A 26,631-nucleotide genomic window follows, 5' to 3' on the forward strand; every position below is an offset into this window, starting at 1 on the left:
GTCAAGGTTGAGAAACACTGCTTTAGTGTATCCAGAAAAAGAAACCATTTAATAAGGTTTAATTCCATCTTGCATAAAATTTCCCAAACCCACATGTTAATATTTTATATAGCCCCAATTCACATTGCAGTCACTTTTAGTTTGATTATGGGCCATCGAGTCAGTTTTGAATGTTAATAACCGTGTAGATATTTTACATGATTAAGCTGATTAAGCTTTATTAATTTATACATTGTAAGCCAGCTTTTGTCCAGCTGGATACTAAGTTTATTCTATTATCTAACTGAAAGCTTCAAGCTAAAGTCAGAGTTTGTTCAGGAATTTGCAAAGATTTTCTTAGTAAGAGGAGTAATGTTGATCAAATTTTCTCAGTTGATCCATCAAAACAGTTCTGGATTAGTTAAAATGCAATCACTTATGTATCTTAGACTTTATCCACTTTGAGTTGCATTCCCAAGCAACTGAACCCCAAGTAAACTTGATCTCAGCACACCCAGAGATAGACATAGACTTTGGATTGAAGACTCAATCTCCCTTATTTGAGATATTTTTGGCCAGGGGTAGCATAGCTGGCTCAGGAATTCTGGGAGTTGAAGTCCATGAGTCATAAAAGAGCCAAGGTTGCCTACCCCTGTTCTAGGCAGACTGTTATTTTTTCTATGTCTACTCTGTCAAGTGCAGACAGAGTAGACATAGTGTGTGTTTGTGTGTGTGTGTGTGAGGATCAGGTTTCAGTCTATTCCTTCCCTGCAACCATTCCAAGCTTGCCTGTTTCTTAAACTCACTCTCCACTCTAGCTGAAGATTCCACTACAACTTTCACACATTAAATGTATATCTAATATTATGTTAATTATTTATATCTAATAATAACTATTAAGTCTCTATATTAGTCTTAATACACTTGTATAATAGAAATCTATATAGAAATACAAAAGTTTATCTAATTAAGAGTTAAGTACAGTATCCTTCCATGTACTTTTAGATCCATATTTGTCTATGTGTCCATCAATCTCCCACCCACCCACCCCTCTTTTTTTATGCAATCTGCATATCTATTTTCCCATTTTTTCTCTGTGTACCCTGTCTTTCCATCAAGAAACATGTCAGTTTGATCACTAACTGCAATAAAAATATATGTGCATTGGCAATCTATCTCAGTGACATTCTCACATTTGCAACCTAATAGATTTGGAATCAGAAATGTGAGAATTAATGGAACAAGAGACAAATACCAGCCAAGAAATACAAAAAGATTAATTGGGGAGGGGGATATATTGGTACTACAGAAACCATCATTATTCTCTTTCGTGCTAAAATAGATACTGAGGAATATTTAAATTATATATATTGTTAGTAATTTCTGCCTGCCTTGTGCAGTTGAGAGAAAAAGTAGTGGGTAGCACTACTAGGATCAGAAACTAAGCAAAGTTGAAACTAGGTTAGTAGTTGAATAGGAAACTATCAGGGAATCATAGGTTTATAGAGGTTTGATGAGGAAGTAAAAAAAGTCCTGGAGGAGACTCTTTTTTTTTTAATAAAAGTTTTATTGGTTTTTTTCTGTTTTTCATAAAAGCTTAGGACACAATGTGGTGGTCAGAGTGTCAAATCATTCAAGAACAAAATCATATACGTATAGCTCAAATTAATTATAAACAATTTCCTCTCTATAAGGAATAATATTACTTATTAAAATTAATACAATTTTAGATAAAATTCCATCAAACAAAAATCCTCAATCACCTTGCAATTATAATAATCTATATCCTGTTTTAAGCTTTACTAATTACAATTGTCATATTCCAGTTACATTTCAATAGACATATCATTGGGATTTCAGGTATCCTTAATATTAGATCACTCATTAAGACTAATTTTTTCCCTATCACAAGTAGCTCTGACAACATATTTTTCATATTTAAAATAACAATATAAATCCAACAAATACAGTTCTATTTTTAAAAATATATTCTGTAATTTCATCAATCTACATCTATAAAAAATCTTTTTAAGCCCTTTTATGAAGTTTACACCTTCAAATACTTATCAAGTATAATGTCAAGAAATTCCCAGCCTTCATTCATTATTAAATCAGACAGAAATTCTCTCTCTATTTCAAAATAATTATCATATTTAAAATAATGTAATTCCAAAAAATATATATCTATTTTTAAAAACATGTTCTATCATTTCATCATTTTACTATAAAATCTTTTTAACCCCTAAACAAGTTTACTCCCTAATAATTATCAACTATAATAACAGTCAATTCTCATCCTTCTTTCGTTATTAAACCAGACAAAATCTCTAAAGCCTTTTTAACCCATCAAGTAGCATTTTATCTCACATTTAAACCTGACTCTAGCTTTCTTTCTATGCCAAGTTAATTCCCATATTAAAACTTTTCGATTATCAAACCTCAAACTTTGATTACAAAAGTTTCTAACCAATTCAAACTGAGCAAACTTTTCTTCTCTTCCTGCCAATATCATCTGAGTATTGTATTGACTTTTATTCCATGTTATAATTATAAATAAATTATCCACTTTGTTGTGGTTTCCAGAAAGTTGTATCTGAATGTCAATCTTTGTTATTTTTGATATTTGAACTGAGTCAGTTACAGTTAGTTCTTGATCATCCAAGTTATCCATCCATTGTAGGTAACATTGTGTAGAATTGCTTGGCTCAGTGGTTACCACCTTTTCTCCCAGTGTAGATTCATCATTGGGTTGTAGGCATAATATCTCTGTCTCTTTAGAATGTGAGAGAGACACTCTTTTTTTGATCAGTACATTCACAGCAATAGAAACATCAAATGAAGTTTCCCATAGGCTGTCTAAATGCTTATTGTATAGCAAGAGCAGGCACATTGGTGCTTTCTGGACAATTTGAATGTCAGTTATGACTAGCTAGCATGTTCAGTGGTAAAGGATTATGGGAACTGCAATCTAAAATCTCTGGAAATCTCTCTGTCCATGGGATATTATTTCCTTCACTGATGCAGAAGAATTCCTGTTAAGACAAGTAAACACAAAAGGTATTGCCTGTGTGTAGAGAGAGGGATGGATAATTACAGTTTATCAAGACATATGAACCTAGGTCTAGTGCAGGTCTTGGTTTGAGAGAAAAAAAACCTGTAAGAGTCTGTGTGGTTAGAAGATTGGATTTGAACTTGGCAAACATACCAAAAAGATTTAACTGTGATGTTAAGGGAGATTGATCTGCTCTTCCTTCCACAGTATATCACCATGTTACATTTAAATGTATTTAAAATCATGAGTTCAAAAATCAGTAAAGTGGTCAATGCAATGGGTGTTTTGAAAGGCTTATCAAATAATTACAAATGCCCAATCATATACTGCCAAAATAACGGTAATGAAAAGGCAAAAGCAAACATTGACTCCACATAGAAATATTTGAATTGTAATCTCAATTTGTTTAACCAAAGCACTTGTGGGAAATCCAAATAATTACCTTTCAAGACAGAAGGCTATGTACATTTACTAAATATGTAGCAGTAAAGGCAGGTGCTTTTGAAAATGGAGAAAAGCCATCAAGGGAGAACAGGAAAAAACTACTAACCCTCCCCTTCCTCTTCTCACTCTCCAATGTAAATTTGTGTAGTGGGAAGCCTCTCTGTCCATGGAGGCACTCCCCACAAATGAAGAGTACATGGCGAATTTCCATGAATAGAGAGGACTACCATACAATACTGCCATTATCTGAGTTGCAAACTCCAAACACCCACTAGAGGGCAGCAAAGAGATACAGAAAATGAACTTTGCTGCTATCTAATGGCTGTCTAATTTTTGTAGGTGAAATATTAAAATATTGTCCTTGTGATAGAGGCCCTCTACAGGTGAAAGGTAACAAGAGAAGGGAATTAGCACTCAGACAGAATGAGGCTAGAAATCCTAAGTATTTTCCAGATACTGTAATTTGCACAGTTGAACTCTTAGCACACAGTAATCAGGCTTAGATTTCTGTTTGCCTTCCAGGCTTGCACAAATCTTTTTTTGAAGACAGAAAGCATTAAAGTTCTCCAGTTTTCATTATAGCCCCATAGAACAAGCTAGCTTACACAGAGCCATCATGACAGCTGCCTCTGCCCACTAACCTGTGGCTGAGAATCATGGAATGCAGAGAATCTTGCTGTAGAATGAGCCTACAGAATTTTATACTTACTGAGTCCAACTTCCTACAAATAGATGCATGAAAGAGAGGATGGTGTCTATATGTGCAGGCTGGAGATAATTAACTTTACAAATTGGCTTCCCTATTTTGCAGGTAATTCTTAATTAGTAGTTATTAATTCAATTAATATATTTTGCTTTCTTGGACCAGGAAAGTAGGTGGGGGGATGGCTTCTTGTAGGTAGTAAGTAGATGCACACAGAAACATATATACAGATGCAATCATGCACAAGTGTGTCACATGTGTATATGGAGGGGATCTTTTGTCTTTTTGGAGAATTGTTTTAAATACATAAATTTACCTTCCTCTGTGAGTAAATATGGAAATAGTTTAGGCAATTGTTTTGCATGCCACCTGCAGATTTAAACGTAGCAGCTAATGTTACATACAGTATTGTGTGAATAGCAACAGGTGTATCTTAGTGGCTCCAGAGAAGAAGGCTGTTTTAAATCTTTTTTCCATGGCTTTCCCTGGTTAGAAAGGAAATGCTTTCAAATTGTGACTCTTCCCCCTGATATATGTCTACAAGACTAGATTGTGGGAGGAAAGCTATAAACTGGGCAAGACTGGCCAACAGCCAAGCACATGAGATCAAAGACAAAGCCAATCAGTGGAGGCAGACAAATTATTGTAGTCAACTATTATATAACTTGAATGTGAATCTGCATTTCAGAGACTATTCACTATTCCCAATATAACAAACAAGCTTTCTTATTTCCATGCTGGCTGGAGAATTCTGGGAGTTGGAAGCCCACAAGTCTTAAAGTTGTCAAGTTTGGAGACTCCTGCAATAAACCATAGTTCAGCTAAGGCTTTGTCAACCAGTTTTCTCTAGATATATTTCAGTCCCAAGGTATTTACAGATGCTCTGATTGGGGAGAGGTTGGCTTGTCATAATAGGGGGATGTCAAAAAATTTTTTTATCACCTTTGGCTTTGTGTCCACTAGTTGTGTAAACGGAAAAAGAATACAATTTTGGGGTTTGCTCACAGTTCATCACAGTCTCCTGCTGAGCAGGCTGGACCTAGTCTAAACTGGGATGATGAATTTCAGGGCTATAGACTTGATGGAATAGTCAGAAAAGATTCTGAAATATAGTTGTGACAAAATGCTTCCATTCTGTGGCTTTGAAACCTGGATGGACATGTCTGGTTATCAGGAGTCAGACTTGACTCGGGGCATCTTCATCTTTACTTAAATGTAAGCTGTTGTAAAACTCTCTAAGAAACACCTGGCTACAATTTATTTGAAAAATTGATTAGAAATTCCTAAATACCCTGAACAGCATAATTCTGTTGCCAAATAATTTCTAATTATTTATCTGATTGATAGTCATCCTTTTTATTGGCATTGAATACTTAAGGCAACTCACAACATGCAAAATATAGATGCAAAATCAAAAATTAAATGTAATGATAAACTAATGACAATTAACCATAAAACTAGTTTAGTTTAGTCTAGTTTAGAGACTTAGAGAAGGACAAGGGGTGACATGATAGCAGTGTTCCAATATCTCAGGGGCTGCCACAAAGAGGGAGTCAAGCTATTTTCCAAAGCGCCTGAAGGCAGGACAAGAAGCAACAGATGGAAACTAATCAAGGAGAGAAGCAACCTAGAACTAAGAAGAAACTTCCTGACAGTTAGAACAATTAACCAGAGAAACAACCTGCCTCCAGAAGCTGTGAATGCTCCAACATTGGAAGTCTTTAAGACGAGATTGGACAGCCATTTGTCTGAAATGGTATAGGGCAATGGTTCTCAACCTTCCTAATGCCGTGACCCTTTAATACAGTTCCTCATGTTGTGGTGACCCCCAACCATAAAATTATTTTCGTTGCTACTTCATAACTGTAATTTTGCTACTGTTATGAAACGTAATGTAAATATCTGATATGCAGGATGTATTTTCATTTCTTTCCTCTCTCTTTCCTCTCACTTTCTCTTCTCTTTCTTCTTTCTCTCTTTCCTTTCTTTCTCTTCTCTTTCTCTTTCCTCTCTCTTTCTCTTCTTTCTTTCCTCTTTCTCTTTCCTCTCTCTTTCTCTCTTTCTTCTCTTTCTCTTTCCTCTCTCTTTCTCTCTTTCTTCTCTTTCTCTTCTCTTCCTCTTTCTCCCTTTCCTCTCTTTCTCTTTCCTCTTTCTCTCCTTCCTCTCTCTCTTTCTCTTCTCTTTCTCTTTCCTCTTTCTTTCCTCTCTTTTTCTCTTCTCTTTCTTTCCTCTTTCTCTCTCTCTCTCTTTCTCTCTTTCTCCCTCTCCAGGTGAGGAGAGAGAGAGAACGAAAGGCAAATGATGCTGAACGGGCGGGGAGGGGGAGCAGGACGGGAGGCAGCAGCTTTGGTGACGGCGGCAGCGGCGGCACAGCAGCGGCCGCTGCAGCATCGTCGGAGGTCCCCGCCACCCCCGGCCCGGCTGCCGCCCCCGCTGTGTCCTCAGCCAAACGGGCGGGGAGGGGGAGCAGGATGGGAGGCAGTGGCTCTGGTGGCAGCCACTGCAGCATCGTCGGAGGTCCCCGCCGCCCCCTCAGCCAAATGGGCGGGGAGGGGGAGTAGGACGGAAGGCAGCGGCTCCGGCGGCGGCCACTGCAGCATCGTTGGGGTCCTGCACCATGGGCGGCCATGCTGGCCACAGGGAGTGCCACTGCAGGGACGAGGGGGGTCCTAACTGCCGCCGGCCCCGCCGCCCTTGCAGCCCAAGGTCTCCTTCTCCTGCAACACCGAGGGCGGTGGTGGTGGTGGAGAACCCCACGGCAGCCAGGCAACAGCGGGAGGATGGTGAAGGGGTGTGGCTGCCCAGTCACTGCCGCCTCTCTGGCCTCACTCAGCCAGAGAGACATGTGGCCGCCACCCCAGCCATGACTGCCACCCCACCCAACCTGGGGAGACATGTAACCGGCTCGGCTTCCTGGGGTGCGATGCCCCCGCTGGCCACCGCCCCAGCGGGTTGCCAACCCGTGTCTTAGGTGACCCCTGTGAAAGGGTTGTTTGACCCCCAAAGGGGTCGCGACCCACAGGTTGAGAACCGCTGGTATAGGGTTTCCTGCCTGAGCAGGGGGTTGGACTAGATGACCTGCAAGGTCCCTTCCAACATAATCATCATCATCATGATTATTATTATTATTCATTAGACCTCAGTCAACTGAACATCCAAATTGACTGGCGCTGATGGTTGACACGGGTTGCTGCCAGCATCCTAGGTATCAACCAAATACCTCTTTAAAATGTAAGATGTTCCAAGTAGCGCAGTTTTTTGTAGCATTGCTGGAGTTATTGCAGGAAGCTGCAGTTTTTTGAAATAATATTATTATTATTTCACTACTACTACTACTACTACTACCTCGATGGAAGAAATAGAAAAGTAGGTGGGGTCAAATGCAACTCTATGAAGAACACATGCTATAGTTTGAGAGCCATGCGGAAGACCCTTTCTAATATGTGCAATAGACAGGCCCCAATTAGAAGGCTCTTCTTAACATCTGAATGCCTTTATGTATTTATTTATTTAATATATCCCATCTTTACTTTTTACAACAACTCAAGGCAACGTACATAATGCTCCCTTTTCCTGTTTTCCCCCCACAACAATCCTCTGAGGTGAGTTGGGCTGAGAGAGAGTTACTGGTTCATAATCCAGCACCTTAATCACTACATCAGATTGTCTCAATATCACAAGAGTTGGGCTTTCAGATAGATAGGCCCTAACCCCAGGTAAGGTTTAAAAAAGTAAATGCTAGCAACTCAAAATGTGTCTGAGAAATCACTGGCTCAGAACCATCTGTGTTCTTTCCATTAAAACTCTTTGCTCCAAATGGGACCTGTCCAGCCAATAAGTGATTAGCCCAAGAAAGCATGCTGTCAAGTCCTCTCCATACCTCTGCCCCGAGGAAGTAAAGAAGCTTGGAGGATGTCTTGACAGTGTTAGTGCCTCACTGAAGAGCAGTGGGCCTGTAGGTCTAGATGGCCCTTGGCCTGTTCTGATTTTTAAAATTAGCAAACCTCGCGCTTTTCTGCAGGGCTTTCCGAGGGCTGAATACCATATTTGCTGAACAGCCAGCATTTTAGTGGAAAGTTTTTGGCCCTGCCAATACATACAGCATTGTGGACTGGTTTTGATAATTTTATTGTTTTAGAACTGTAAGGTATCTAGAATTAATTGTGCGGGAGACACATTCTCACTCTTTATTTTGGTTCAGTTATTTATGACTATTAATTTTCTTCATTCCTTTTGATAGTTTACAACTTGGTTTAATATCTCTACATTTAAACCAGAATCTTATTGATGGTCTCTATCCAGTGTGGCTTTAGCCCAGTGGTTCTCAACCTGTGGGTCGGGACCCCATTAGGGGTCGAACGACCATTTCACGGGGGTCGCCAAACAAGGCTGTCCGCCATTTTTTCCCCCTTTTCTTTGGCCACACCCCTGGCACCTGGTGATGTATAAGTGGTTGGGGGTCACCACAACATGGGCAACTGTATTATGGGGTCGCGGCATTAGAAAGGTTGAGAACCACTGCTTTAGCCAGTTTCATTTTCTAGCACCTCCATCCATTCTTAGCATAGTTAATTTTTTCTAAGGAATTTGAATAAATTGTATGATCAAAATAATGGGGCCTGAGCTTGGTAAACTTAGTTTCCAATGGTATTTATTTCTTGATGCTCTTCTCTTCCTCTTCCTCTCTCTCTCTCTCTCTCTCTCTCTCTCTCTCTCTCTCTCTCTCTCTCTCTCCCCCCCCCTTTGCTGTTTAAGTTCTGCTCAGTAGCAATCTCCACATCCATAATTTGAAGGAATTTAATTTCTATCTGTTTTTATCCAGTTTTCACAACTAGTAGTTACAGAAAAAACAGTAGCATTTATTATTTTGCACTTGGTATTAAGACTGATATTCTTGCGTTTCCAGATCTCCATGCTGGCCACCGCAGTGCGCTCAGGTGATACAGTATTCTGAAAAATCATATAAATCACTGTAAATAAATACATGAAGTCTTTTTTTTTTTAATGTGGATCACCAGCAGTGCAGAAGGGATAATATCTTCACTGTTGCATTTTACACTGAATGGCACTTCTGGATACCTCTGAAGATTATACTCACATAACAGCATCTGACAATAGTCAAGGCAATCATGACTATTTCCCCCCCAACAAAAATACCTTTTATGAAAAGCATATTGCTACTTTTTCTTATCTGAGTGAATGCATGAAGAAATGTTCTCCACACATAGCAGCCCTACCTCCACGTTTTCTGTGCACCCAATTCGTAAGCATGTCCCAACTCACTGACCACCTAATTTTTCACGTTATTTGGCAAAAAATTCCCTGTTCTGGGATTTGGGCATATTCATCTTATTCATTTTCTGTTTAAGCTAACCACAGTCCAATTCCTGTAGGGTTTGTCACCTATCTCTTTATCATCTCCCCTGCTCTCTGCTGGATCCTTACCAGCATATGAGAAGGATTTATACTGACGTCAGCACACAAGCAAACTGCATTTTTTCCCATGTTAGGAGTATCATCACTCATTCAGCCACCACTGGATAATAAGAAAACAACTTTAGAACTGGGAGAGCAAAATAAACCTTAAAGTTATTAGATGCAATGCAAAGCTAACATTTTGGATCATTAATCAGAAAAATGCTACCAGGCTATACTTTTGTTGTTCACTCTTCAGGGTTTATACAATACCTAAACATTATGTAGTGTAGGAACACTGGTGTGATTATTTAGGATTATCAAATGAAGTCAAAGGATTGAGTTTCTAAAATGTACAATTCATATTTTTTAAAAATCATAACATTTTCATTTTAATGATATTTATTTTTGGTCCTTTACTGTATTATAATACATTGTTGATGCCTAAAGTATATATTTGTTATAATAAGTAACTGGCTTATTAGAAAAAGGGTTAAGTAGGGGAGGAGATCATCTGCCCTCTGGAACACCTCGAGATTGGCCTCAACCGTCCTATCCTTTCGTAACGGCCTAAAGACCTCACTATATATACAATTGTAAGTCACACAGAGTTAATTTGTAGTAAGATGGGCAGCCAGTAATTTTTATAAATAAATAAAATAAATCAATCAATCATGGGAAACCCCAGGTGTTGGCTAGGAAAAAAAGGCCAGGAGAAAGCAGTGTCCAAATCACTTGTGTGTTACTACCAGGAAAACTACAAAACTGCACTGACAGCACCTGGAGTCAAGCTTGATTTGAGGGAGCTTTTGCATTTCAAACTATATTTACTGAATGGCAATGCTAGGAAAAATAATCCTGTTTTATGGCTATTTAAAACTAAGCTTGGAAGATACATTTTGACCAGTTGCCACAGTGAAAAACAAATGGCTGCTATGTATGGACAACAATTTCCCAATTTATAACTGCAATACAGAAAAGCAAATATTCCATTTGATCCAATCATTGGCGTTTTCTTGTAGTCTCATAATCCTACATGTTGGAAAATGGGTATTTTATGGCTGGCCATACTCCACCATTCTTGTCCCATTGGGAAGACACAACTTCTTGGGGCGCTACTCTCCAAGTTTTAAACGTGTGAATGAGAAAAATGGGAAGTTTGAGACCTCTGTTTTGCAGTATTCAGTGCAGAAATGTTTGTTTGTTGAATTTATTTGCCACCCATCTTGTTTCAAATGACTCTGGGTGGCTTACAGCATATAATATATCTATTTCTTTAGCCATATATACAAATTTATATCATCCACTGATTATTGCTCATTAGGGGAAATTAACAGAGTGGATTGTATTTGTGATTCAAGTTCTTTTTTCTCTTGCAGCAAACTTCCAAGCTGGGCAAGAGCTGTTGTCCCCAAAATATTTTATGTCACAGAGAAGGCATGGAATTACTACCCATATACAATTACAGGTATGTTTTAAGGGGTTGTGATGGTAAAGAAAGTCGATGGTTTAATGATTTCAGTTGTTACATGATTCTGCTATTCTATCTTGGATTAAAACTGTTAACTATCATTTGATATTTTACAGACTAAATGCTCCATCCAAAGTATATTTATCTTTAGTGGGTATACATATATTGTTTGTTTGGGTTTAGAATTGCAAGCAGTTAAGTCAGAGGGAAATGATTAGAGGTTGGTTCTAAGCAAAATAATCACCGTGACTTTTTATAATGGCAGTGACAGTTGATCTAAAACACTGATGAATTAATTAATCTCCGTAGTGAAATAGGAAATCATGGATTCTTATTTAGACCAATTAATATAAATAATAGAACTTCAGCTGAAGTTTTCCCTTGGAATTCCTTTGTTCAAGAATGACCATAGGAAGGATAGTACAGATAGTCCTCAACTTACAATCACAGCTGAGCCCAAAATTTTTGTTGCTAAGTGAAACATTTTATGACTGTTCTTGCCACAGATGTTAAGTGAATCACTGCAGTTGTTAAGTTAACAACACGGTTGTTAAGTGAAACTGGCTTCCCCATTGCTTGTAAGAAGATCACAAAAGGTGATCACATGACACCAGGACACTGCAAGTGTTATAAATATGAATCAGTTGCCAAGCATCCAAATTTTGATCACATGACCATGGGGATGCTACAGCGGTATAAGTGTGAAAAATGGTCATAACTCACTTTTTTCAGTGCCATTGTAACTTTGAACAGTCACTAAATGAGAAGTTATAAGTCGAGGACTACCTGTAGCACGTCAGTTGAATCCTGACTGACTCCAGCTGGTTTCTGAAGATTGAATTTCTAACATCTGATTTGCAACCCTTGATTATTTTCCATGTCCTGTGCAAATATAAAAATATACGAAAATGTAAAAGGGGGGCATTTTTTTAGAGTGGAAGTTTTGGATTATGGATGTGAATAGAATCCTATTCCATTCTATTTTCCTCACCAAAACTACCTGCTTTCCTTTCAGTTCTTCTCCCACTCCTCCCAATATTAGAAAACTGCATTTGGGCCCATCACTGGACAGCTTCCCGGGTAGCTGAATTTTGGGCTTCACTCCTGTTTTGGTTCAAGAAACTGTAGCAGGGAGCAGTGGGCCCTTTAAATAGCAAATAGGCAGCCTCCTGCACCCAGTAGTAAATCACCTGATCCATGAGACCCCATAGAAACAAAGAAGATTTGAGATTTTTGGAGATGGCTAACTAAGGAGGGATTACCTCAGGCAAGGCTGAGCTGTTTTATTATAAGCTACAGGTGGTCTTTGACTTAAAACCATCTGTTTGGTGGCTGTTCAAAGTTACGGTGGCACTCAGAAAAGTGGCCTACAACCATTCCTCACACTTATAACCCTTACAGCATCCCCACAATCATGTGATCAAAATTTCAGCGCTTGGCAACCAGCGTGTATTTATGACAATTGCAGCATCCTGGAGCCGCGTGATCACCATTTGTGACCTTCCTGACTGACTTGTGAGAAGTAATTAATGAGGGAAGCCGAATTCGCTTAATGACCACATGAGTCACAAAACTGTAGGGATTCGCTTAATAACCATGGCAAAAAAGGTAAAATTGGGCATAATTCACTTAATAATCGCCTTGCTTAGCAATTGAAATTCTGGTGCTAGTTGTGATCGTAATTCGAGGATTACCTGAGTTTGTTTGTATTTATCTCTCTCTTTTTTTTAACCGTGTATTCAGTGTGAGGAATCTTATCTTCCCTCGCTTTTAATAAAATTACTTCTTTTTTAAAAAAAATTCCGGAGTTGACAGGCTGCCTTCGAGCTCACCCCTCAGCTGCATATTCCCTAAATTTTGTTTGGTTTTTCTCTCTCTGGAGTTTAGGCAAACCCAGGTTGGGGTGAGGATTTCCCATTCTGATCACGTGACCATATGAATGCTGCAACATTTGTCAGTGTAAGGATTGGTCATAAGTCACATTTTTTCCAGTACCATTGTGACTTTGAACAGAGGCTAAGCTGCAAATTGAGGATTTACAGTTAGTTGAAGAAGGCTGGCTTATTCTCGAATACATTTCACAGCCTTAAAAGTGCCACACAAAACTGCTATTTTTATAACACAAATTCATAGGTAGTCCTCTGGACATTTTTGTTATTTTATACGTTGCTCATTTCCCCTTAATTTTTATAAGTTAAAGTTTTATAAGTTACAGATTAGAAAACCTAACCCCCATAAAAATAATGAATCCCCCATATTTTCATTTCTTGGTCTAATCTTTGCTAAATATGTATTACCCAACTCTCTTCACTGCAGCTTAAGTGCTACGCTACATAAAATTGTGTAGTAGGTTTGATGATATATTCACCTGGTTGCTGTAGCTGATCTCTCTCATAGTTAACCTAATAGCTGTATTGCACCAGGGATATTATTTAGCAGGGGTTACAAGGATCAGGCACTATTTCCTTCAGTTCATCCAAGGACAAGTTACCATTCTTCATAATTAGAACTTTTGCTAACTGGAGAGGCAAGCTGAACACGAATTAGTCATACAGCTACAAATTATTGTTTGTGGTATCAGGGCTGAGTTTGGTCTCCTTGCATGCCTATCTGAAAATTGCTTTACATGTCCAGGGCATACCCACTGTTTTTGCAGGAAAAAAAAACCTGTTCTCACTTCTGCCATCTGAGGTAAAATGTCAAGGGCATATTTCTCCTGGCACCGCAGAGGTTTTTTGGCGCCAGAAGAGAGCAAACATGCTCTAACTTTGAGCTAACAGACAATTGGAAAATTGTGCTGCTTGAGGGGAAGCCAGAGTTGTGAGATGTGTACATTCCCGAAAAGCCACAGTGAAGCCCTGACTACTCTCCAGGGACAGAAATGATCTCCTTGGGTTCCATTGTTCCCACCGACTACTCCCTTTAGATTGTTGTGTGGAATTATCCTTGGGGTCCGTCTCATAAGAATTTCCAACTGCACCAGCACCATCTCCATGAGTCCCTTCACTGGAAAAAGGGAAGGTAGCCTAGTGGTAGAGCACACACTGACTTCTCCAGTTTACAAATTAAAAATGGAGAAGATATCATGGAAGTCTTTTGCCTCAGAGTGGACCCTTGGAGAGCAGTTGTCAATCAGAGGAAAAAATACTGCAGAGGGAACAAAGTCATCATCATCATCTTTGGAGAGATGAATTTCAAGGGACTTTTGCTAAGTCCCATGAATTTAGTTTTCTTATGTGGTGCCATTTTAGTCTTCATGTCCAGTTCCTCACCCCAACCTGTCATATCTACTTTCCTAAAAGAAGGCAACTGTTCTCACAGATGAAACAGGATTAACAAAAATATAACCTTCTGTTAAGTATTTTGCAGTTGTTTGAGGCAAACTTGTTATGTTCTCCATGCTTATTTATAATAGGAACCTTAATCTTGCCCTCCAAGGTGAGTGCTATAAAAATATCAATTAATATATACAATACACATATACAATTCTGTAACTTTAACATGTCATTAAGAATAGGGGAGCTGAGAAGCACAATTATGCAAGAATGACACCCATCAAATTCAGTTCACAACTTCCAACAATTTCTCTGCCCATTCATTATTGAACAATTACAAATAGTGCCCCTTTGAATTGTGCTCCAGCCCATATGATTCTTAGGATTTTGTATCATGCATCAAAATTAGCAATGCATTTTGCATTTTAATTAAAGTAATGTGAACAATGAAATAATTTTATGTCATTCTTTTTCTTTTATTCCTATCGGCTGAATGTGGATCAGAATACACGGTAAGTTCTGATTCTTCTTTGTCATGTTAAATAGTATTTAAAAGCTATGATTAGAACAAAACAATAGATTCTTGGCTTTTTAAAAGAATAAAAATACTGATATTCAACAGCAGATTGCTCCTTTTATATAGCTGAAGAAGAATAGTGCTTCTAATATTATCAGATGTCACTGATGTAAAAAATGTAATAATTTCAAGGCTTGATTTATTTTGTTACCCAGTAGCTGTAATAATAATAAAAAAAATCTTTCTCTCTTTATATAAAAAAGAGACATACAGGCTTTAATATGCTGGTTATTGCTAGTAATAGAGAGACAGTTTTTCATTTTATCTTTCATTAACTTATAAAACAACCATCTGTCTTGATACAGTACCTGGAAAATGCTGCAATCTCCAGACGGAATTAAACAATTCTGGGCTCAGTGCCCAGAAAACATAAGAACTGAACTAGGCAGTATAAGACAGAAGAGACACGGGGCATACTTAAAAATACATTGTTCTGAGCAAAATCAATTTCTGTTCCGTTGTCTTCTATGAAACAAATCTTGTAGAAATTTATTTCCGTAGCAAGCACACCCTTCCAGTTTGATCAACATTCTAAAAAAAAAAAATCCATAGCTAGATTAAGTAAAAAGGTGGGAAAATTGGCCTTCACAAATTCAAAATGTGGAGATGTCCTTAAGTCAAGCTTCTCGTGCTGATTACCGTACTTGCATCTGTTTATTATCGCCAAGCGCACTTAGACATAATTCAGAAGAAGCCCTGTGTAGAACCAAATATGTATGGAACATCTGTCTGCTGCTCATATAAAATAAGCCTGAAAAGGTCTGTGTCAGCTGTAACAAATTCACTCCTTAAAGTTAATGCAGCTCTTCAAGCAACACCTTTTACTCAAGCATATGCCGAATAGAAGCGCTTCTGAACTATTTTGAAGCGTACACAGTCATAAGGTCCAAGTAGCTTTCTTGGTAGCAGTATGGCAGCTATTTGCTAATACTGTCTTCTGGGATTTTATTTTTTTACATCCCAGTCTAGCCTATAGTCTTTGGGAGTCTTCCATCCAAGGACTAGCCAACCCCAATGGGAAGCTTTGTGCCTAGACAAGGTTGGGTCAGGTGCTTCCACAGGTTAGGAGGTTTGCTAATTAACATGGCTAAACATGAGGTTTTAACAAAATGTCATCCAAAAATGAGCCCAGTCATTGTAGGGTTAGAGATTTATGGTGCAAAAAAACTTAGGGACTACTACAGAGAACTATGTCTCTTTGCTCTCAAATTGCCAAATTTACTCAGCTCAGTTCTGGTAAATCCTGATAGTCCTAGAATAGCCTAGAATAGGGGTATAACATTTGTTTTTGCTTAGAATCGCCAAGAGAGCTTACATGAGAGTTTAATCTCATCTTTGATATATTTAGTTTATTAGTGATTCCCTTGACGCATTCCCAGGACAACTAATGCTATTTTCTGTCCTTGTGGATGTTTCCTCTTCTGGAAATGATCTGTGATGTTAGTTCTGGATAATAGTGGTTTAAAGCATATTATGGTTGAGATAATTATAAAGTATATTACTGTGAGAATCATCAAGGCTTTCACTATTGAAAACAGGAGGCTATATGTATTTTAAAATATTCTTCGATGGAAGGAGGGCGGGAAGAAACAAGTAGATATAAAGCACCAGTGGATGAAAAATATCAGAAAAAGTTGATTTTGTCCATTAAAAATAGCCATTATCTCTCTACGGAAAGACGGAACTGCACTATCAACAGATATTTTCCCATTCCTCTTGCAAACAGGCAAACCCTCAGTGTATGTGGTCCTGTTCTCTGAAGTACAGCTTCTCCTGAGCAAATGCAGAATGGTAGAAAAGCAGATTCATGTGCAGGAGCTGTAACTAAGACAGCTATATCCATGCTTGCGTTATGCAAAAAACAGAAATTCTACTGCATTCATTTTCTCATGCCTAGTGAATGTAGTTGCAGTTTGAATGGAAAATGCTACATGGACCAAATTGCCACCTATGTAGATCCTACCTTCTTTAAAAACCAATTATAAAGCTGATGTGTAGCTCTGGATTTTCAGCTGTGGAATCATTGCTTTCATTCATCTTAGCTAGAGCACAAATTGTGTCTGCTTTCGGTAAAGGTGGATCTACAGTAGTTATCATCCTGTACATTATAGTGGATTATACTAAGGCTTTTTAACTGGGCATACTCTTGATGAATATCTGGTATGCTGGTGAAGAAGGCTGCTGCAAGACTTTTGACCAGAGCTAGCTGTCAAGGTTCCGATAGATGAGATCAAACAAATCAGAACTCCGAGGCTAGAGGTTTCCTCAAAGAACATGTTTATTGGCTACATAGTATAGGCATAAGTCAAAAGTGAAACCAAGTCTGAAATCCCCTTCAAAGGGAAACAGTATTACAATGTTAAACTTCCCACCCCATTGCTATGCAAGCACCTATATTTCCCAATAAAATAGTTTGGCAGGCTTTCTAACCAAATGCTCATGCTCCCCCCCACCTAACCGACAGAAATGACCTTGGTTCCCATGGGACAGTGAAATGTTTAGACTAGCAGAAATCCTCCATACCCCCTCAAGGTCTTGTGGCAACCTAAAACGAGCAAGATGGCTGCAGCCAGGTTTGTTATAGAGTTGACACTAGCTATCAAAAACTCTGACTCTTGTAAATCTGCCCTCTTGTCTTAAGAATATTTCTCATATGGATCCACAAGATCAATTTTATTTCTGTTCAGGGTATCTGTATAAAGCTGGTGGGCAAGCACGTGTACAAATATGGAACTGAATAATCAGTGAAGTAGTTATTTTTAAAGGTTGTTTAAACTAGGCCATTAGTTGACAACACAAAAGCTAATAAAAAATAAGAGACATCAAACACATATTGAACAGGTTATCCCAGACCTAGTACTTCAAATGCACATTGAAGGCTGCCTTAATCTTAACAGTTGTTCTCCTGAACCATCACTAAAATCAGCTGAGACAGTCTGTTTAAGAGCATCTTCTACATACATTCCATACTTAATTTCAAATCTGTCAGGAAGGTTTACAGAGGAAAACTGGCCTGGAATATCATGTCATGGGATCAGATACAGTTAATAGCCTATGCATTCAGCAAAATTATCTGCTGCTTGTAGCTAAGAGTGGTTGACAGCAAAGTTTTCTGTTTTCTGTTAAACAACAAAAAGTAAAGTTAGTATTTAAAAGTTAGTCTGATGCATAATTTAATTCTAATTGGAAACTATTTTGGAACTACAATTTTATATGTGGAATTCGCCATATTTAAAATTTGGGTTTAGAATCATATTCTAACTCGATGTATAATTTATATTATTGATGAAATGCATGATTTATTACTATAGTTTTCTTTCAATGGTTTGAACAATGTGAACTAAACATTTTTTAGCTTAAAGGCTAATGGGCTTGTGGATTTTGACCAGAAAAATTGATATAAAATATACTAGTAAAATATAATAAAATATTATTAAAATATATTAGCTCAATAATTCTTAACATTTGCTGTTTATCTACCCTTAATGAGCAGAAAATATTTTTCAACCTGTAGCTCATTTTCTTATTTGTACTACCTATTTCTTGTACTTTTTCAAAATATAGACAGGTAGTCCTTGACTTACGATCACAGTTGAGATCAGAACTTTTGTTACTAAGCAAGGCAGTTGTTAAATGAATCATGCCTGATGTTATAACCTTTTTGCCAGAAGTGAATTACTGGGGTCATTAAATGAATCACACAGGTGTTAAGCAAATCCAGTTTTCTTCATTGTCTTTGCTTATTGGAAGTTGGCTGGGAAAGTCACAAATGGAAATGTTGCAGCCATCATAAATACATGCTGGTTGCCAAGCACCCAAATTTTAATCATGTAACATGAGGATGCTGCGACGGTCATAAGCTTGAGGACTGGTCATAAGTCATTTGTTCAGCACTGTTATAACTTTGAATGGTTGTTAAACAACCATGGAGGGAAGAGAAAGGAGTATCTTTTGAAAAATAAGATTGAAAATGTTTTGAAATCCTATGAACTTATGAACTCCCTTATTCTGAGTCAGACTCTCAAGCTATCTAGATCCAATTAATAACATGTTATTCTTTCCCTAGTCTTACAATCCAAAGCTATTAACTGAAAATACAAAGAATTATGCAAATTATGTTTGCCTTTGCCCCAGCAACTTTTTCTAACTCTTATTTGGTTTTGATCCTTTGCTGTTTGATATATTTGTTCTTCCTATCATTTTGAAAGAAGTGGGATGTTGAACCATACTGTCAATTTAGATGTTTCAACTTCATAGTGAGGGAGACTGATCTGTTATCCTTTGCATTTATATTAACCATTACTCAAGGACGCTTGGAAGTTAGAATATATCATATGCAAGATAAGTAGCTTTCAATCACCATGAATCATTGTTATGGTAATGAAAGAATTTAATCAGCTACTTTAGAACTGTAATTTGACAATTTCAGTTGAACTGTGAAACCTGTATTGTAAAAACTTAACTTCAAAATGTGTGTTTATTTCAACAGTATGATTACACTTACTAGTTACATTATTGATGGCTTCTTGCATTTAAATTGGTGCTTAAACTAATTGGAGAGAAAATTGATAAATTTTCTTGGAATGTCAGAACTTCATGGCAAAATGTCTGTACTTTTTATTATAATCTGGCTGGATTCAAAATCACAGTGTTTCAGAACTTTCACACTTGAAATATGAAATATTTCTGAAATATTGTGTCTGTGAAGTAAGAGTTTTGATCTAAAATATAAAGATTTGTGGTATGAAATCTATAGATTTCCAAAGTAAGTCTATTACTTTTTAAAGAGTTGGGAGAAAATGGAGACATATATACAAAGACAGACCACACAGCTTCTCTGTTTCTCCTTCCCATCCTCAGGAAATCATGTGCATTTTCTTGCTGTCCTAAAGGGTAAGGCTTATTCATTTCCTGCTCTTGTATTAAGAAAAAAACCCTCAGTTACCCTATTACTTTTTTTAGACATAGCATAATAATAAACCGTTTTTATGCCACAATGGGTCAGTTAAAATGCTAAAACATCAGCATTTTAATGATTTATGTACATAGCCTTTACTGTCAGAAATAATGAAAGTAACAAGAGCAATACCACCACCCAGAAATCTGCAAATATAGGGAAAAAATATTTTTATTCTTTGCTTTGCTTTAATTAAAAAAAAATTAAAAGAAAATACACACAGAGATACATATATAATTGTAAGTTACATGTAGAAAATCTTTCATCAAAATTTAAAACACATTGTTTAACTCGTGACCACACAAAATAATATTGATCAATCTTTCCACTACATCAGGGGTCTTCAAACTTGGCCCTTTTATGACTTGTGGTAACCTGGATAACTTTCATATAATGGATTTATAAAGGAAAGTTATTAAAATTTTGTAAGAAAGGACAAGGACAAAATGAAAAGAAATCAAGTTCTAGGACATTATTTGAAGTGATGAAAAATAAAGATTATTAAAAGTAACATGAAGGAATATAAAGTTGGTTTAATTTATCAATGTTAAAATAGATATGGTAACCTTTAATGAGCTTTTAGGAGGCTTTAAGGATTTGTTTATAGCTAAGAGATGGGATATGGGAAGAAGACATCATTTGTTGAACTTTAAGAGTTTTTTAAAGAGTTATCACTAGTCCCTGATAGTAAAACAGATAATACAGTTGAAGGAAATAATTAGTATATTAATATTCCATGTGTTACCTGGAGATGGGCAGTTATATAAATGTGACAAATAAATACATAAATTTTTATTCCTATTATTTGATAGATTCAAAGTAATTTCCAGTGGTTCAGAATTAATGCTTCTAAAAAGCAGAATAATGAGGAATAACTTAAAAATCAGTTCAGCTCTTCTGTAAACATCCCATCAGATATTACCACACAAAACAGGTTCCTCAAATGAAAGAGTTGAGAAATGTTATCTGTCTTCATTTTCAATATTTTTATTTCAGAATATTGTAATCTCATTATCATTTCAAGTGCAGTTGGTGTGGAAAGGTTACAATTATAGCATCACCGCTGACTGATAAAAAAATGTCATGTGTTTTCTGTTTAGTGTCTTTAATTCTTTGGCACTTGTCTTAGCTTGTGCAAATTATACCATGTTCATGCTGTTGATTCTTATTGTCATGGGAATGTTCATCAATCATCACCCTAAAAATAGCCTTAGTTCTTTTTTCTTTTCTTTTTTAGTAGAAGGCATCTTAGTGAATTTAAAACTTGACTATCACTATGTGTTTTCCATGGCTGTTTTCTTCCTCTGTCTAGAGAATACTCACAAAGTTGTCTTACCAATTAATTAAGTTAGAGTTTAATCTGCTCCTTCTCCACTGTGGCATGCTGAAAGCTAATTTATATTGGTTGTATATTAAAATATGTGAACATAAACAATTCTGGGCACATAATAGGTGGGAAACAAGCATAGCCCTTTGTAATCACGGGCATAGGGTCAGCATGCATTTCCACAGTGCTATTAGAAATCAGAGAGGGCTGAAATTTTGAGAACTTGTCTGCAATGTCTATGGTAAGGGTGTCCAACCCCTGGTCTGTGGACCAACACCGGTCGACGGCATGCCAGAAATCAGGGCGCACAAGCAAGGATGCAAGTCACAGTCACAGGATGTGAAACCACACCCCCTCCTGTCTACAGAAAAAACTCTCCACAGAACTGGTCCCTGGTGCCCAAAAGGGTGGGGGCCACTGGTCTGTGGAGATTCTCTGTCATCCAGGTCATGGTTGTCCCAAAAGTGCTTTTCAGAAGGCAACTGGACTTTTGTTTTTTTCCTTGAAAACATTTTGCTTCTCATTAGAACTGAAGAAGTTTCTTGGATGAGAAGTGAAAAGTTTTCAAGGAAAAAAAAAGGAAGTCCAGTTGCCTTTTGAAAAGCATTTTTGGGATAACTTGTCTGCAATTTTATGTAGACATACACTTTTTTTTTAATAAATATCATTTTCCCCAAAGGCAAAATGAAGTCAAATAGATATTTGTGTATCGTGGTAACACAACAAGTAACAAGGACAATTCTCTGGATTGGCATTTGTTCTTGGAAAAAATGATACCAAGCTATGATTTAGATTTAGTTTTAGATTCCATCAAGAAAAGAAGAGTTTTCAAACTAGGAGAAGAAAGAGTTGCTTTCTGTTTCACAGTGGTGAAACCACATATTTTGGACCTCACACATTCAGACAGATTGGAAAGACAGTCAAGATTATCGGAGGGATTTAAACTGAGTACTAAGAAGGGATGTGTTTGGTTTAAAATAGGTAGGGCATGATACCAGTTTTCAAATATGCTGAAAACTTTCTACACAATTGCATGTAGAACAAATTGATTTTTTGGCAGAAAACCCAAATGGAGGAGCCTCACTCAGTAATGTTGGCTTAGGAGAAATTGTTAGCATTTAATAGTTTTTTTTCTCAAGTTTCTCAAAAATTTGACAAACCAGATCCTGAGAATGAGATTTTCTCTGTTGCCTGCTTCAGTTTGTGACAGAGTATCTCTTACAAATATTATTTTGATTCATTATTATTTATCTGTAGAGCAGCACCTGGCCACTTCTAAAAATGTTAAATAGGAAATTGGGGAATATGCTCTCTGTATTCCTTTATATGCCATGTGTGCTAACAAAAATGCTAGTTTAGTACTTGAGAAGTCTATGCCCAAAGGAAGTGAAACAAGAAGGAATCAAATGTTTTAAATTTCAATATGTTTGCAACATCAACTTTTTTGCATTTGTATCTGATTTTATTTCTTGTATGAATTAATATGTTGTCACTAAAGTACCATTCTGTATGTTGCAGTCATTTACTATCTTTGCTAAATACAATGGATCCATAGGATGAATCCCAAAATACTTGCATTATAATCTAGATTTAGATAGTTACTGTTAAATGTTGATAGTAAGTGTACATATTATGTCATTGATTATAGTTTAAGGTGCAGCAAAACTCTAAAAATAGCAAGAAATAGCCTTTCCTTAAAATGGGACACAAAATGGCATCCTATATGGACAAAACACAAAACCTTTTATTAAATCAGTTGATGCTAAAATTTCAAATATTTCCAAATATGCACTTAGCCCTAAAATATCAAGATATGCATTTGATCAACCAACCAACCAACCAACCATTCAACACTCCACTTTAATTTCTGTATGTTTCCATTTTCAAAGGAGAAACCTCTAGTTTGGACTACTGCAGTGCGCTGTACACAGGGCTGCCCTTAAAAGAGCATTTGGAAGCTTCAAATAGTACAGAATGTGGCTGCATGGGCAGTAAATTGTGTCAGATATGTGATACATATAACAACACTATTGCTTGAGCTGCTTTGATTACGGGTGTGTTTCCAAGTGAAATTGCAGTTTCTAGTTGTCTTCTTTAAAGCCCTATATGGTTTGGGACCAGTTTACTAAAGGATCGTCTTTTCCTAACAGTTTCTACCCAACCAATTTGGGCTGGCAAGTCAGGTATACTGTGGGTCAGTCAGCAAGAAAAATCGCAGGCACAAATCAGGAGACAGGCCTTCTCTGCTGTAGCCTCTGCCCTTTAGACCATCCTTTCTTCAGAGATTTAAGTTGATGCAATCCTGGGGTTCTTGTGTAAGACCTTAAAAACTTGGCTATCTGCCCAGGATTGGGCCCCCAAATGTGTTAAGGGCCCTGTTTCTTGGATATACTGACAATTATTACGATAATGTTCTCAATTGCTATACATATTTATTTTTATACTGTTTTTAACTGCTAATTGTTTTAGAATTGTTCGCCACCCAGAGTCACTGGATTGAGATGGGAGGCTTGAGAAAATAACGAATTAATTTTTTGCCCTAATCATACTGAACCCAGTGTATGGGAGAGTTACTTTACCATTTTTAGAATTCTGGAAATTATTTTTCCATAAATTAAAGAAGAAGGCTATAGGAAGGCACCCTAAAGACATAGGGTGAATCCAGAGTCTGCCACTCAAGCACAATGGGATGATCTTCTTTCTCACAGTTCTAGACTAGGATTGGAGGAGTTGGGGAGTTGGAGTACGTACTGCAAAAGCATGGGAATTTAAAAATAGAGTAAATTCTAGATTCAAAGCGCAATTACTAAGGTACTTTTAGGATATATTAAGCTGCCAATATGAGCCAGATGGTTAATCACTTTAGTTAGTTTGAAATGAGTGGGAGTGATTCTCCAGAGTATACGTAGCATTACCTACAAACTGCTACTTTATTCTTATTTCTAAAAATTGACTCGACTTGGATCCTTCTGGAGAGGATTTTTACCCTGGGCTGCACTCTTTTGTTATTCAGCTAACATTTAGACAAGAATCCAGCATCTACACACTTGGTTCTCTGTGAAATATTTGCATTTGGCTAATATACTTTATTCTGTCTACTTTGTCATAGCCATGTTAACACACATTCCTCCACTGCTTAAATTGTCAGAAAAATATACCAGCATAAATTGGCTGCTGAACTTTATTCTATCTCAATTACAGGGCTAGTCAGTGGTGCTGAATGTGAGACAGGTTAAGGGAAGTGGTGAGTTTCCCTGACTGTCTCTTCTTCCACCAAAAAATTCCATTTTTTCTTGCCAGCAGAAAAAATAACCAACATTCCTTAATGTGTGATGGTGGTGGCAGCATTGGGCAAGTGTAAATGATGCTTGGAATGGTGGGTTCACCTGCTATTAAGTTGCCTGCATAACAGATCATTAACAGGCTTTTTTTAAAACATGGGTCCAGCGCTCTTTGGAGGGAACACTAAACACCTGTCCAAAGCAGTTCAGCTAACAGGTCAGAAGGATAAAGGGAGGCACCAGGGACATTCCCTCTCATTTCATCCAGCATCTCTCCTCTGCACCATAGCAACCCCAAATGCTTTTGTAGGTGCCCAAGAAATGAAAGAGCTAGTCCCTGGCCTCCAAGAGCAGTCTCTTTCAATGGACAGCTTTGTGTTATTTTGATAAATTGTTCTCTTCCCTGAAGCACAGGCATATATGGGTGGAATACTGCAATTATTTACATTAACAGGAATATGTCCACGCAATTGAATGTACCTACTTATTCTGAGGTTTGCTGCGAGTGGCAGTGTCCGCCCCAATAAAAACCATTGTCATGTGAAACTCTTTGCCAGCAAAAGCAGCAGAACATTTGCAGTACCCTCATTGGGGGAGAACAAGCAGAACCCAAATCTGTTTCCCAGCATCAGTCACACTCCTATGCGGCACAAGACTTGAGCAATCTTTAAACCATTGTTCAAAAAACACATCTAGCACATCTGAAGAGATTTCAGAACCCATGATTATAAAGAGACTTCAGGTAGTCCGCAATTTACGACCACAACCGAGCCCAAAATTTCTATTGCTAAACAATGAATTGCTAAATGAATTTTGCCTCATTTTATGATCTTTTTGCCAAAACTGTTAAGCAGATTACTGCAGTTGTGAATCATATGGTCATTAAGCAAATCTGTCTTCCCCCATTGTCTTCGCTTGTCAAAAGCTGGCTGGGAGGGTTACCAATGGTGATCACATGGCCCCGGGACAATGCAACTGTCATAATTACATGCCAGTTGCCAAGTGCCTGAATTTTGATCACATGACCTTGGGGATGCTTGCAGTGGTCATAAGTATGAAAAATGATCATAAGTCACTTTTTTTCAGTGCTGTTGTAACTTTGAATGGTTACTAAACAAATGGTTGTAAGTCGAGGACAAATTGTATATAAGATCTGACAAATGCTAAGAAAAGTGCTATTTGGACACAGGAATAGATTCCAGTATGGAAGGTGATAACTGGTCATTTCTGCAGCTCGAGCCAACGTGGCTATGGAGTCCAGAGCCCAGTAAGTAGAAGAGAGGTCTTTTCCATAGCAGGCTAACGGGGTGCATAGGACATGTGTGAATTGTCAGTTGTATCCTAGATTGTGGCCGTGACTAACATTCTGTCTGGTGGAGGAAAGACTCCTTTTGAGATTTCTTCCTCTGTGGATGAAACAATGGCAATGTCATGAAGACATGTCATTTAAAGTCCCTTTGTGGGTCTTTTTTATGCAGAAGGACATGAAGATAGTAGATTAGCACCATACAGCAGGGGTGGGAAAGCCCCTTTATGACTTATGGACTTCAATTCCCAGAATTTGTCAGCCAGTTGTGCTGGGAACTTCTGGGAACTGAAGTCCACAAATCTTGAAGTTGCTAAGTTTGGAGACCTCTATCTTACAGGGATGATGATGATGATGATGATTTCATTCTATTCATTCATTCTATCCCGATTTGTCATAAATCTGGAAGTTGTTACATCAATGAAAAATATCTCCAAGCATACATTAGGAATTCTATGGCAGGAAAAATAATTTTGATAATTAGGCAATTGAAATATGGTAGGTGGCAAAAAGATTCAACTTCCTTCAATTCATATGCCAGTTACATCCACTCTTCTGACTTTCTTCTCAAAGTTTATTTTTTTCCTAGAAATTGGTTTGCTTTTATTACTTACCCTTGCAAGTGCAGCATAACTATCTTCACAGAAAACAAATGCTTTGGTTCTGATGAAAGTGTAACTTGCCAGCAAAATTTAGGAAACTATCCACGGGCTGAAAGAATTCATGGAGAATGTTGAGACTGTTGAACTTGTGCAGTATTCTTTTTTCCTGTCCTTATAGAGATTTTGCGCCTATAAATGTCAGGCTAATTCTCCCAAATATGAGGCAGGTAGGAATTATAGCC

The 26,631-nt window shown here is 37.5% G+C and overlaps 1 protein-coding gene across 2 annotated transcripts in view; it reads left to right on the forward strand.

Moving 5' to 3' along the window:
- Nucleotides 1-26,631, forward strand: part of PITPNC1 (phosphatidylinositol transfer protein cytoplasmic 1) — a 201,596-nt gene that overhangs the window by 126,781 nt on the left and 48,184 nt on the right. For both annotated transcript variants that reach the window (XM_039326786.1, XM_039326785.1), the window contains exons 3-4: nt 10,973-11,061; nt 14,844-14,851. In XM_039326786.1, the coding sequence (XP_039182720.1) occupies nt 10,973-11,061; nt 14,844-14,851 (97 nt within the window). The remainder of the gene's footprint in view (nt 1-10,972; nt 11,062-14,843; nt 14,852-26,631) is intronic.

Source organism: Crotalus tigris, unplaced genomic scaffold (assembly GCF_016545835.1).
Source record: "Crotalus tigris isolate CLP2741 ecotype Arizona unplaced genomic scaffold, ASM1654583v1 scf7180000024345.2110221, whole genome shotgun sequence".
NCBI lineage: Eukaryota > Metazoa > Chordata > Lepidosauria > Squamata > Viperidae > Crotalus > Crotalus tigris.